The 13,761-nt window shown below is 41.0% G+C and overlaps 1 protein-coding gene across 1 annotated transcript in view; it reads right to left on the bottom strand.

Moving 5' to 3' along the window:
* The window catches only part of hecw1a (HECT, C2 and WW domain containing E3 ubiquitin protein ligase 1a), a 115,906-nt gene that overhangs the window by 49,251 nt on the left and 52,894 nt on the right, over window positions 1-13,761 (bottom strand). Inside the window, exons 9-11 of the mRNA XM_077224972.1 lie at window positions 6,918-8,231; window positions 4,503-4,592; window positions 333-483 (exon numbers count right to left, since the gene is read on the bottom strand). Coding sequence (XP_077081087.1) covers window positions 333-483; window positions 4,503-4,592; window positions 6,918-8,231 — 1,555 coding nt within the window. The remainder of the gene's footprint in view (window positions 1-332; window positions 484-4,502; window positions 4,593-6,917; window positions 8,232-13,761) is intronic.

Raw genomic sequence — 13,761 nt, forward strand, 5'->3', positions numbered from 1 at the left:
TTTATTCAAACTGGGAGTTGTGAAAAATATGATACACAGGTGTTTTGTCAGATGAGAAGCTATCTTTTACTTTTTAAATTCCTTTTATAAATGTATCATCTTTATATCTCTTTTAATTCCTTTTATATCTGTTTTAATTTTCCTTACTTTTATTTTGTGATTGTTTTAATTCCATTTAATTCCTTTTAACATTTTAATTCTCTGTGTAAAGCACTTTCAATGACCATAGTGATCAAATGTGCAATATAAATATCCTTGCCTTGATTGTAAGACCATAAGTCTGCAATTATGGAGTACTAAATCCATATTGTACATGACAGGTGTAGTCAGACCTGCGGTTGAGCTGCTCCATCTGGTGTGTGGATCCGGATCTCGGGATGCCGGAGCGTTTGGCCGCATGGATCGGCTTCTGCCATGTGGTGCTGCGGTTCACATGATCCACGTAGAAAACACGGCCGTGACTGTCTATCCGCGCTTCCCAGTCTGCGCCAGTTAGAGAGAAATATATAAGCTTACGTATAAGAAACATAGGTAACCCTTTATTTCAATAGTCCACTTTACATATTTTCCTTACTATAAGTGACTACATGTCAACTAACTGTCATTAGAGTATTAGTAGACTGTCTGCTTAATATCTGATAACACTTTATTCTGATGCTGCTTCTTGTAAGAGACTTAACAAGTACATGCCAACTTATTCAACTAACCCAAACACCTAACCATAACCTAACAGTCTACTAATACTCTAATGACAGTTAGTTGACATGTAGTTGCAAAGTTACTTATAGTTAGTAGAATGTGTAAAGTGGACTATTGAAATAAAGTGTAACTGAAACATATAAACACATACAATCAGATTGAGTAGAGAGAATTTTAAGTTTGTGCACATGCATATAATATTCTATATATTCAGTGTTCTATGCAGAAATCATTGTAATTAACTTGAATTGATGTTAGCAAACAGGATGAAAAACTGGAGTGAAATTCAACGAATTTTAAAAAAGTTTAGTTTTTCATAACGTTTAATCTTGTCAGTATGAATGTTATAATACACACAATATAAGGAATATTTCAGGACATTGATATTAATAATCAATGTTATTTCTATGTGAAAACACATAGAAAACAGCTGTTTTAAATTGGAATAATATTTCACTGTTTTTACTGCATTTTTGATCATAAAAATGCAGCTTTTTTGAGCAAAAGACACTTAACATAATAATAATAATAAAAAAAACTTACAAAATCTTACCGATACCAAACTTTTTAACAGTAGTGTACCACGGTATAGTGTTTTTGATATATTTTATACATTTCATTCTAGTCATTCCAATTTCTGCATCTTGTGTGACCTGGACATCTAACTTCACATTCATGAACTGAACAGAAGAACTGGAGTTACTCAAGCGGGAGTCACGCATGCATGTTTCTGAACACACACACGCGCACACACACACACACACACACACACACACACACACACACACACACACACACACACACACACACACACACACACACACACACACACACACACACACACACACACACACACACAGGAGACAGTCTGCATTTTTACATTTTTAATAAAACACTGCTTAGTATGTTTTTAAAGCCATTTGAAATATGAGGACTCAGGAAATGTCCTCATAAAACACGTTGAAGTTGTAATACCAGTGTAATATCCATGTCATTATACACATTTGTGTCCTCACAAATAAGAAAAACAAACACACACTCACACACACACACACACACGTTTCCCTAAAACACATTAATAACTTGACTTGCACATAAAAATCGTTCAACGGATGTCAGTTAATGCTACAGATCCCAAACAATCCCCTAATTTACCTACTTCTAGGTCTTCCTACTTTCATTACCTACTTGAGATATTGGACTGACATTTTTCAAAAACTCTTACAGTATTTTATATATATATATATATATATATACAGGTCCTTCTCAAAAAATTAGCATATTGTGATAAAGTTCATTATTTTCCATAATGTAATGATAAAAATTAAACTTTCATATATTTTAGATTCATTGCACACCAACTGAAATATTTCAGGTCTTTTATTGTTTTAATACTGATGATTTTGGCATACAGCTCATGAAAACCCAAAATTCCTGTCTCAAAGAATTTGCATATTTCATCCGACCAATAAAAGAAGTGTTTTTAATACAAAAAAAAAGTCAACCTTCAAATAATTATGTTCAGTTATGCACTCAATACTTTGTCGGGAATCCTATTGCAGAAATGACTGCTTCAATGCGGTGTGGCATGGAGCCAATCAGCCTGTGGCACTGCTGAGGTGTTATGGAGGCCCAGGATGCTTCGATAGCGGCCTTAAGCTCATCCAGAGTGTTGGGTCTTGCGTCTCTCAACTTTCTCTTCAAAATATCCCACAGATTCTCTATGGGGTTCAGGTCAGGAGAGTTGGCAGGCCAATTGAGCACAGTAATACCATGGTCAGTAAACCATTTACCAGTGGTTTTTGCACTGTGAGCAGGCGCCAGGTCGTGCTGAAAAATGAAATCTTCATCTCCATAAAGCTTTTCAGCAGATGGAAGCATGAAGTGCTCCAAAATCTCCTGATAGCTAGCTGCATTGACCCTGCCCTTGATAAAACACAGTGGACCAACACCAGAAGCTGACATGGCACCCCAGACCATCACTGACTGTGGGTACTTGACACTGGACTTCAGGCATTTTGGCATTTCCTTCTCCCCAGTCTTCCTCCTGACTCTGGCACCTTGATTTCCGAATGACATGCAAAACTGAGCAACAGTCCAGTGCTGCTTCTCTGTAGCCCAGGTCAGGCGCTTCTGCCGCTGTTTCTGGTTCAAAAGTGGCTTGACCTGGGGAATGCAGCACCTGTAGCCCATTTCCTGCACACGCCTGTGCACGGTGGCTCTGGATGTTTCTACTCCAGACTCAGTCCACTGCTTCCGCAGGTCCCCCAAGGTCTGGAATCGGTTCTTCTCCACAATCTTCCTCAGGGTCCGGTCACCTCTTCTCGTTGTGCAGCGTTTTTTGCCACACTTTTTCCTTCCCACAGACTTCCCACTGAGGTGCCTTGATACAGCACTCTGGGAACAGCCTATTTGTTCAGAAATTTCTTTCTGTGTCTTACCCTCTTGCTTGAGGGTGTCAATGATGGCCTTCTGGACAGCAGTCAGGTCGGCAGTCTTACCCATGATTGCGGTTTTGAGTAATAAAACAGGCTGGGAGTTTTTAAAAGCCTCAGGAATCTTTTGCAGGTGTTTAGAGTTAATTAGTTGATTCAGATGATTAGGTTAATTGCTCGTTTAGAGACCCTTTTCATGATATGCTAATTTTTTGAGACAGGAATTTTGGGTTTTCATGAGCTGTATGCCAAAATCATCAGTATTAAAACAATAAAAGACCTGAAATATCTCAATTGGTGTGCAATGAATCTAAAATATATGAAAGTTTAATTTTTATCATTACATTATGGAAAATAATGAACTTTATCACAATATGCTAATTTTTTGAGAAGGACCTGTATATATATATATAAACAATAGTATTTTAAATCTTGACTAGGATTTGCGAATCATGCTTTAATGATGCTTAAACGTTCACGCTTTGAAAGTTAAAGCATCTTTACCAACTTGCTTTGAATGACAGCTTTAACTACGAACTCCGCCTCTTTGCTGCTGTCACCATGGCAACAGGAGAGATCGGATCCGGCCATCACTGATCTCTGGAGAGACGAGCTCACTTTGGTCAATTGTGCTTTGAGTTCTCTGGAAATCCCTCTCGAGTTCGTTTCACAATTTTGACACCAAAATGTGTCTTTTCTTTCCATTGATCAATCTTGCCCTGCTTGTTTTCCTACGCAAGCACATATTCAAGCATGTTTTAAGGAATTTACTCAAATACTAACTCATTTATTGAGGTTTCTCTGCCAGTGTTATTCAAAAACCTGCTTTTACCTTTTTTCTGTAACAAATAAACTATGATGGTGCTTGATTGAGTATTTGTTATCAGATATCTAACACAATATATTTTATGTTTTGTCGATGAATTTGTACAATCTCATTCGTACTCGTTCATATGATCCGTGACGAATGTGTTTATGGATCAACCTTCATGCTTATATCCCCCTGAAATCAGATTTATTTTTGTACAATTGACCTCTTAAAATAGTTGTTTTCCTGTTAGTTGGTAAGTAATAAGTAATATCCTGTATATCCCACACTTCTGGAAGTTTCAGGAGAAAGTGAGAATTGTCAATGTCAATGATGATGGGACTGAGCATTCAGAAACATTGTGTGATGGGATAGAGAGTGAATCTTGTGTCAGATCACACACACACACACACACACACACACACACACACACACACACACACACACACACACACACACACACACACACACACACACACACACACACACACACACACACACACACACACACACAGGTTAATGGACTAAGCGAGGGAAAGGAATGACTCAGGAAAGCTTACTTGGTGGTAATGGTTGATCAACACTTGTGTAATGATGGGGATCAGGAAGATGAGTGAACGCATGATGACTGATCTGCAAATGACAACTGCCTACAAACACAATCAAAACACAGGCCCATGACTTATGACAATCTGCATATGCCATAAATCAGCGGTTCTCAACTGGTTGGGTGAGAATTTCCCTGTCAATGTAACATAAAAAAACAATAAAGTAAAGAGTACAATCAAATACTTTTATTTAAAATTAAAATTAAATACCAAAAATATAGTTTTTTTTTTTTTTTTTTTTTTTTTTGCATAATATACAATTTTAGTGCTCTGTGATTACACTTCTGGTCAAATGTAAAATCTTTGCAAGTTGCAAGTTGAGAACCACTGCCATGAATAATATATAGGTTGAATTCAGGACCAAAATTGTCACAAAGTGGCACAATTTACCTGAATTCACCATATATACTCTATAATAAACTGAACACAAACATGAGGATGGTAGCTTTTCTGGTGTCCGTCCATTAAATGGGGTCAGTGGAGGTGAAATATTAATTAGGGAACCATTATCGGTTCTCATATTCATGCGAGTGTGAATGGGTTTCAGCAGTAATTGGCTGCCAAACTCATCACTGGTCAAGCTGTTTCACAGACCGAGCAGCACAAGCAATTATACGTGGCAATTATTTCACTGATGATGTTATTTTGCTATAAAGACTTCTAGTATAAGGGAAACCATTCCAAAAACATAACCATAGAGCTATATCTGTTCAGTGTTATGTAATCTCATAATGAGTCTTCAGTATGATTCTCCTCGTATTTCTGTACTCGCAGCACAGATAATGCATCCCACAATGCACTGCTGACGACTGATCTAGAAACAATATCAGGTGCATTTTTCAACATCACTTGTGTCGTTGATCGAACAGTCAATAAGACATTTTAGCACAATATTAGACCAACCTTCCAAAAAAGCAATTCTATTTTCGCGATCTAGAATTATAGTGTTGTTCAACTAAACATGCAACTGCCATTCATAAGTTCTCTCCCGTGGCCTCATGGGATAGTAAAGTGTCCATCATATGCACACTTCAGAATCTCACTGGAAGTAGTGTAGCTCGTCCGGGCGCCTACTGTTTTTCGAATACTATGCATTCGGAAATACTACTCTGTTTTTCGCATGCTTTAAAGTCGGTAAGCATTCGATTTTGAACGCAGCAAAAAATGCTCATTAAGATTAACAGGATGGTAATATGAGATAAAATGAACCAAATACTGATGATTTGATCTTCTTTAGCCGTGTTTCCACTGTTGGGTCAGAAGCTCCTCTAAAACACGCCTCCCCGGATCAACGTCACACAAACCCATCATTTCACCAACAAATTTTAGTTTTATCAGAAAACTAATCAGAAAGAAAGCCCTGAAAACTAGCGATATCCCAAAACGAACATGATACAAGCGACCATTTGTTGGCATTTTTATTGTTTACTTAAAGATTTAAAATCCAAGCATCTATGTTTTACCACAGGTTTACAATAAAAAGTGATACATTGATCATAATTAATTAATTTGTGTAAAGATTGCACATTAGTCACACCGCGATAAAGTGGTATTTACCGTTATTTCACAAAAGAAAGAGGACACACGTAGCCTGTAATATTTTCAGTCAGATAAACAGAGTAAGGTCCCGTAAAACCGGAATTGCTTTATTTTATGACACATGCAGAGCTAAATATGTATATCAGACAGTCCGGTATAAAGAGTCGAGACTTTAAAAGGTTAAAACGCTGCGGTTTAAAAGGGAGTTTTGAGCTAAAATGATTTTAAAAGTCTTTAATGCTGATTAGGTGGTATATGAAATCATACGCGGCGCTGGCGTCTCCAGTCTCAGATAAACTCCAGCTTTGTTCGTAACCACTCCTCAAGCCCAAGTTGGCCCGCTTTGGACCAAGGTATTCAGCTGGCCGAAAAACCCTGGCCATTGGCCTCAAGCAAGCCCTGACGAAGCCCGATCAAGCCCTGAAAGTGATAGTTCAAACGCGACTGGCCCTGGCATGCACTAGCAGGCACGTTTTTTTGCCCGACAGTGGAAACGCGGCTTTTGATTAAGAAATATCAAGAATTCCTGCACAACCCTGCAGAAAAATCCAGCATAAATTAACACTAATTCCATGATGGACCAGTCTGGTTTATGATGATTAGAGCTGGTAAAATGCTGGTCCAGCTTAGTCAAGCTGCTTTCAAGCATAACTGAGCTGGTCCACCAGTACTCCCACTTCCCATGCCGGGGAGGAGCAAACCAGCAACTAACATCCCATGCTGGACCCAGCATGCAAAACATACCTTGTGCTGGTGACTTTTCAGCAGGGACATTCAAGAGTTTAGCAAGCCCTTTCATCAATGCATAATTTGGACAAGGCTCCTCACCTGATGAGGTGACACTAGGCCCAGCTCCTGGCGACACCTCCACCGCCCCTTCTCTCTGGGGACTGTCCTCTGAGGACGACTCCCTCCACTGAACCGACCCGTCTCCTGGCTCCCTGATCTCTGGACTCTGCATCGAGTCCGAGACGGATTCAAATGCACTGTTCTCTTCCTCTTCTTCCTCCTGCGAGGAGAAGACGGTGCTCTCCGACAGGCGTGTGCTGTCGACCGAAGAGAGACGTGTGTGGCTGCACAGGTGGCTACGACCCTCGTAACCCGAGTTACTGTAACATGAAGTGCTGTAACAGGAAGTGCTGTAACAGGAAGTGCTGTAGCAGGAGTTGTCACACAGTTCGCACTCACTCACTCGAGGATCCCTTCTGCTTACACACACTTCCCCGTCTTCGCTGTCCGGCCGAAGGGTGCGGGGTGAGGGTCTTTCCCCCTCCAGGAGTTGGTTGAGTTCGGACAAGCGCTCGATGGATAGGCTACGTGGTAAGGTACGCCTGCAACACGGTCTAGGACACTCAACCACGATTGATGGAGACTGAGCTTCAGACACCTCATCTTCATCCTCCTCTTTGTCCTCTTGGGGTTTGACAGTGATTTCCTCTGATTCTGGATCAAGAACTTCGTCTTCATCTTGGCTGTCATGGTGGCATTGAGCTGACGGCAAGCTGTGCAGCAAATGATGAATGCGGATGTAGTGAGAGCGTGGCGTCTCGGGTTCTTCACAGGCTGAGGCGATGACTGTCTCTAATTCGGACACTGGAAGTGAACAGGGTCGGCTTTTTCGCTTCAAGGCACCTCGCATCCTTGGGGAACAGGGTTCTTCCTCATTCCCATCTCCTTCCACCCTCATGTTAACATGCTCTGAGCTTCTCTCAATTTCTACATGCTCTCCAGTTGATCCCATTTCATCTCCACATGTGTCTTCAGCATCATGGTTCTCCAGTTCCTCCAAAGGAGTCTCAGCCACAGTTTCCTTGGACTCTATTTTTCCAGGGTCTTGCTCCTCAGTTTCTCCTTGAGTGGCATCACTCAATAGTGTCTCACCTTGAGCTGTTACAAGCTCATCGGCTGATCCTTCAGCTTCCGGTTGGGGATCAGCTATTGAAGTAAGCAGCACAGGATCTTGGGTGTCTACTTCGAGAGGACTTTCGGCAGGCGGCTCCTGGATGTCAGGTCCCAAACTCAATGCATCTTCCATAGGCAGATCAGCAGCTCCTGGTTGATCCACGTTGGGCTCCAGCTCAGCCTCCTGGTCAGGTACCACATCAAAGACTGGCATTGCATTTAGGGATACTTCTTCATCATCTACCAAGGAGAACAAACAAATCTCTCAGTACGGTTAAACAGACCAGCTATGAAATACCACAAGACACCTTTAGCAATAATCAGTACTTGTGTAGAAATTTCCTGTCTTAAAGGCCCTGTTTAAACCTGGTATTAAGACGCATTTTGGTTGATCAGATCACAAGTAGACGAGGGACACACATTCCCGTTTATAAAAGGAGTTTTAATCCGTCCCTTTTGTCCACTTTTGAAATGATTTCTTCAAGAGGAGGGTCTATAAGCGGGAAAATATGGACTTTTTCAGATCTTTCGATCCAATGAACCAAATAAGCTCATGCAATTTACATATGAACGCAACTGGAGAAAACAGAGAAACATAGAGAGAGCAGCTCTGATAGCTGCAAGATCAGAAATCATGGTGAGAAACATTGTGCTTGGTACGTTTTTCTATCTTCAAAACCAATCTTGGGTCTTCAGCCGACACAGTTTAAATCCTGTTTGGCTAGAGCGCTTCCCATAATGTTCACGCATTAGGTCAGTAGACCTAGAATGTGTTTTGTTTTTGTTTGAACACATTCGACCACATGAGCGTTTTCACTACGAAAGCAATCCGGTTAAATGCTTTTTTGACTACCTCTGGAAGTGGTCGAAATGGGAAAAGCTAAAATTGTTTTAGATAAGGTACAAAGTTGTCCTTTTAAGGTTTCTGCCCCAGTCTTTTTCCCATAAAATTAAGGTACCAGTGATTGGTGACTGTGTGACTGGTCTCCAAGAAGGACAACAGTACAGTAAAGCACTGTAAAGATGGTCCATATAAGTCTCTCCAGCACAACTCTCAGGTTTTATTGCCAACTTGGTATTCATCGCCCAAGTCATACAGACTACTTTCATGATACTTTAGAATGAGGTGAGTAAATTATGACAGTTTTTATTGTTGAGTAATTTTGGAAATATTAGAGTCTCCCTGTAATCAATAATTTTATCCCTTAAAACTCATCTTTGATTACAAAAATTACATATTTAAACGATTTTTCCTCGAAAAAAGTTTCTTCATGCCTGTTACGTCCGTAAGGAACGTTTGTGTGTGTGTGGAGGGGGGGGGATTGTTTTTCCGCTCTATCTGTTTCTCTCACTTTCACTTTTCTTAGGATGTTGCTGATTGGCTATCGTGCTTGTCAGTTAAGACAATGAGTTGCCGCGCCTTGGAAGGCGGGATCGGCAATTAGCGTGATGAGTGACACCCGGTGAAGTGGATACTTAAAGACCATGCTGCTGCAGGCTGGAAGAGAACCTTGTCTTGTCGTGTTTTGAGAGAACCTTGTCTTGTCGTGTTTTGAGAGAACCTTGTCTTGTCGTGTTTTGAGAGAACCTTGTCTTGTCGTGTTTTGAGAGAATCTTGTCTTGTTTTGAGAGAACCTTTTACGTTGTTCACATGTATGCTCATTGATCTTTGTTTTGGCTGCGTCCAAAACCTTCTCATTTGTGAGCGTGGCGGTCTACAGAGAAGAAGGGGATGAGTAAGTTTGTCACGTGACGTACATGGTGCACACGTAGGGAAATCGGTCTGTATTAAAAACACTAGTTAGGGAATTGTGCCACCCGCTGTATTTATGTTTTTTAGTTAGTGTAGTTTTAGTTATGACGTCTTGGACGTTGAAGACTTTTCTTTTTGGGTTTTTTTTGTATCCTAGTATTAGTTGTTTAATGTGTTAGATAACCATTATGTTTGTTACTTTCATTACTTTGGCACAATTCAGTTTCCCCTTTTTCCTTTGTGGTTGGTTCTGTTATATCTTTATTCATTATCATATTTATTAAAACTTATTCACTTTATTCAGTGGTATGAGTGGTTATATGTGTTCCCCTCCTAAAAGCCCTAGACGGGTATGAGTCATAGGAGGGTCGTAACATAATGGGGGCTCGTCCGGGATACAACTGAATTAAACAGATAACCAGTTCATGACACTGTCGTCTGTATCACTGTGTGTGTTGAGGATTTGTGCGTGCGGTTCTATTGTCGCTAGGATGTTCATTTTAGAAAGGTTTCTTGATAGTCCTTCGCAAGAGGAATTAGATGGTTGTAGGAAGGATGATTTGTTGAGGATAGCAAGTCATTTTCAGATCTCAGTAAATAAGCAGTCACTTAAGAGAGAGATTAAGTCTGTGATACTTAACCGTTTGGTGGAGTTGAATGTGCTGATATTGCAGGAGAAACAATCAGTTGGGATCAGTGTGGAGATGGATGCGTTTGAGGGGAGTGAAAAGGTGAGCGAGGAGGAGGAGCTAACGCCTACGGCGGAGGTTGAGGCTGATGCTAGGGTGAGTTTACCTCCGTTTGAACCATTCTCCCCTTTGTCTATTGGCTCAAAGAGCGAAACGAGACTTAAAGTCCGTTTGGCTCGTTTGCAGTTTGAATCACAGGAGAAAATACAGGCTCGGCAGGCGGAAATTGATTTGCGATTACAAGTTCGTAAATTCGAGATCGAGGCGGAGAAACAGGTAAAGATGCGACAGCTGGAGCTGGACGCAATGCGAATTGTGGGAGGCTCCGCAGCGCTACCAGATCTCCCTCGTGTTAGTCCCGCTGCCACTGTTGAACGTACTCCTTTTGTAGTGTCTTCTCCCACTGTTGCCCCAACGTCTGTTTCGTCCGTAGCAACCAACTCATTCGATGTTAGTAAAAATATTATACTAGTGCCACTTTTTCGTGAAGCTGAGATTGATTCCTATTTTAGTGCTTTTGAGCGCATTGCTATGTCTTTTCGTTGGCCAAAGGATTGCTGGTCTTTTTTATTGCAATGTCGTTTAACGGGTAAAGCGTTAGAGGTGTTCTCTACTCTTTCCTTAGAGGACAGTTTAAACTATGACGCTGTAAAATTAGCAATTTTACGTGCTTACGAATTAGTCCCAGAAGCCTATAGGCAGAAATTTAGAGGCCATAAGAAGAGCTTGTCTCAAACCTTTGTTGAATTTTCAAGAGAGAAGGCTCTTCTCTTTGATAAATGGTGCAGTGCAACTAAGGTTGATGATTTCAATTCCTTAAGGGAATTAATTCTGCTTGAGGAGTTTAAGGGATGTTTATCCGAACGTGTGGTCGTCTATTTGAACGAACAGAAGGTTAATGCGTTAGCGCCAGCTGCTGTTTTAGCAGACGAGTTTATGCTCACTCATAAGGGTGCATTTTTCGTGACACGTAGTGAAAAGAGCGGGACCGGTTGTCCATCTCGAACTCAGGGTGTTCGGGAAAAATCTGGTGTGCCGAATTCGAAAGAGCTAAGGGATTGCTTTTATTGCCATAAACCCGGACATTTGATTGCTGATTGCCCGGTGCTGATGCGTAAACAGCAATCTAGGGACCCGAAAAGTGTTGCGTTCGTAAAGACTGTACCACCGTCAGAACTATCGTGTTGTACTGAGGGCTTTGATGCAAATTATGAACCTTTCGTTATGCCAGGATTTGTTTCGTTGTCTGGAAAGGAAGAGGATCGGAGAGAAATCTCTATTCTCCGAGATACTGGTGCCATGCAATCTATTATGCTGTCTGATGTATTACCGTTCTCTGAAGAATCATATTGTGGCTCAAGTGTGTTGATTCGTGGAATAGAAATGCAAGTAGTGTCTGTGCCTTTGCATAATGTACACTTACGATGTTCTCTACTTTCAGGTGTTGTACGAGTTGGAATTCGGAAATTACTTCCTGTTAAAGGAATAACTCTCATACTGGGAAATGATTTAGCTGGAGGCAAAGTTTTGCCAGTTCTAGAAGTGACTGATGTTCCACAGGTTTGTTTGTTAGGTGATGTTGTCAGTCAGCACCCTGAAGTGTTTTCTTCCTGTGCCATGACTCGTGCTCAGTCAGCTAAAACGGTGGGTGAAGTTGACTTGGCTGATTCACTGATCGGAGATGTGTGGGCAGAGGGTGAGAGAGTTTTAGAGACAAATAAAATTTCTGAAAAGGTTCTTAAGGTGAAGAATTCAGAGAATGTGTTAGAAGGCTTTGTTTCGTTAAATTTACCAGTTACTCGTTCTCAGATTGTGATGGCGCAAAATGATGATTCTTCTTTGAAGAAATGTTTATCAGCTGTGATAAGTTGTGAGGCCGCTAAGAAAAGAAATACTGCATATTTCAGAGACAATGGTTTGCTTATGCGAAAGTGGTGTGCTAATGTTGAGGAGGATCTAGATTGGAACGTGGTATATCAAGTGGTAGTTCCACTCAGATATCGTTCTCATGTTTTGAGTTTAGCACATGAACATTTGTTCTCTGGACATTTAGGGGTAACTAAAACTTACCATCGCATTCTGCAGCATTTTTTTTGGCCTGGACTGAAACGAGATGTGGCTAAGTTTTGTCGTACATGTCATACGTGTCAAATTGCAGGAAAGCCGAATCAGGTTATCTCGCCTGCTCCACTGTCTCCAATTCCAGTTATCGGAGAAGCGTTTGAGGAGGTACTGATTGACTGTGTCGGACCGCTACCGAAAACGAAGGCAGGTAACCAATATCTCTGTACAATTATGTGTAGAGCGACCAGATTTCCTGAAGCTATTCCGTTACGGAAGATTACGGCTCCTGTTGTTCTGAAAGCGTTGATCAAGTTCTTTTCTACGTTTGGACTTCCGAAAGTTGTCCAAACAGATCAAGGGACTAACTTTTTGTCACGAGTTTTTACGCAAACATTGAAGTCTTTGTCTATCGAACATCGTATATCTAGTGCATACCATCCAGAGAGTCAAGGTGCAATTGAAAGATTTCATCAGACTTTGAAAGCCATGCTCCGAAAATTTTGTATGGACACAAGTAAAGATTGGGATGAAGGTATTCCGTTAGTGTTATTTGCGGCGCGAGAAAGTGTGCAAGAATCACTTGGATTTAGTCCAGCCGAGATGGTTTTTGGACATACACTTCGAGGACCATTAAAAGTTCTAAAAGACCAGATGTTAGAGGATAAAACAGAGAAACGAACGAACGTTCTTGATTATGTTAATCGATTCCGAGCGAAGTTACATGGTGCTTGCGACCTTGCGCGCAAGTTTTTGACAAACGCGCAATCAGAGATGAAGGATCGATTTGATAGACATGCTGTGGCACGGTCTTTTCTGCCTAATGATAAAGTGGTAGTATTATTACCGATACCAGGGTCAGCTTTGTCTGCTAAATTTTCGGGTCCGTATAATGTTGTTAAGAAACTTAGTGATACGGATTATGTAATTTGCACTCCTGACAGACGGCGTAAAACGCGTGTTTGCCACATTAACATGCTTAAAGCCTATCACGAACGTGACGAGTGTGAGTCTGTGAAACAGGACACTGACAATGTAGTGCTAGTAACGTCACCAGTTTTGTCTGTTGTAGAGGGTGATGCGAATGCTGATGAGGATGGATTGATGTTGAGAAATACTCCGCAACAGTGTAGTAAGTTGGAAAACTCTGCTATACTGTCTAATCTGTCTTCTAATCTGTCTTCTGTACCCAATGAGAAAAGAGGTGATGTGATGGCACTTATCATGTCATTCCCTGCTTTATTTTCTGATGTTCCCTCTCAGACTG

Source organism: Siphateles boraxobius, unplaced genomic scaffold (genome assembly GCF_051911475.1).
Source record: "Siphateles boraxobius isolate OS27281-9 unplaced genomic scaffold, OSU_SipBor_1 97, whole genome shotgun sequence".
Lineage (NCBI taxonomy): Eukaryota > Metazoa > Chordata > Actinopteri > Cypriniformes > Leuciscidae > Siphateles > Siphateles boraxobius.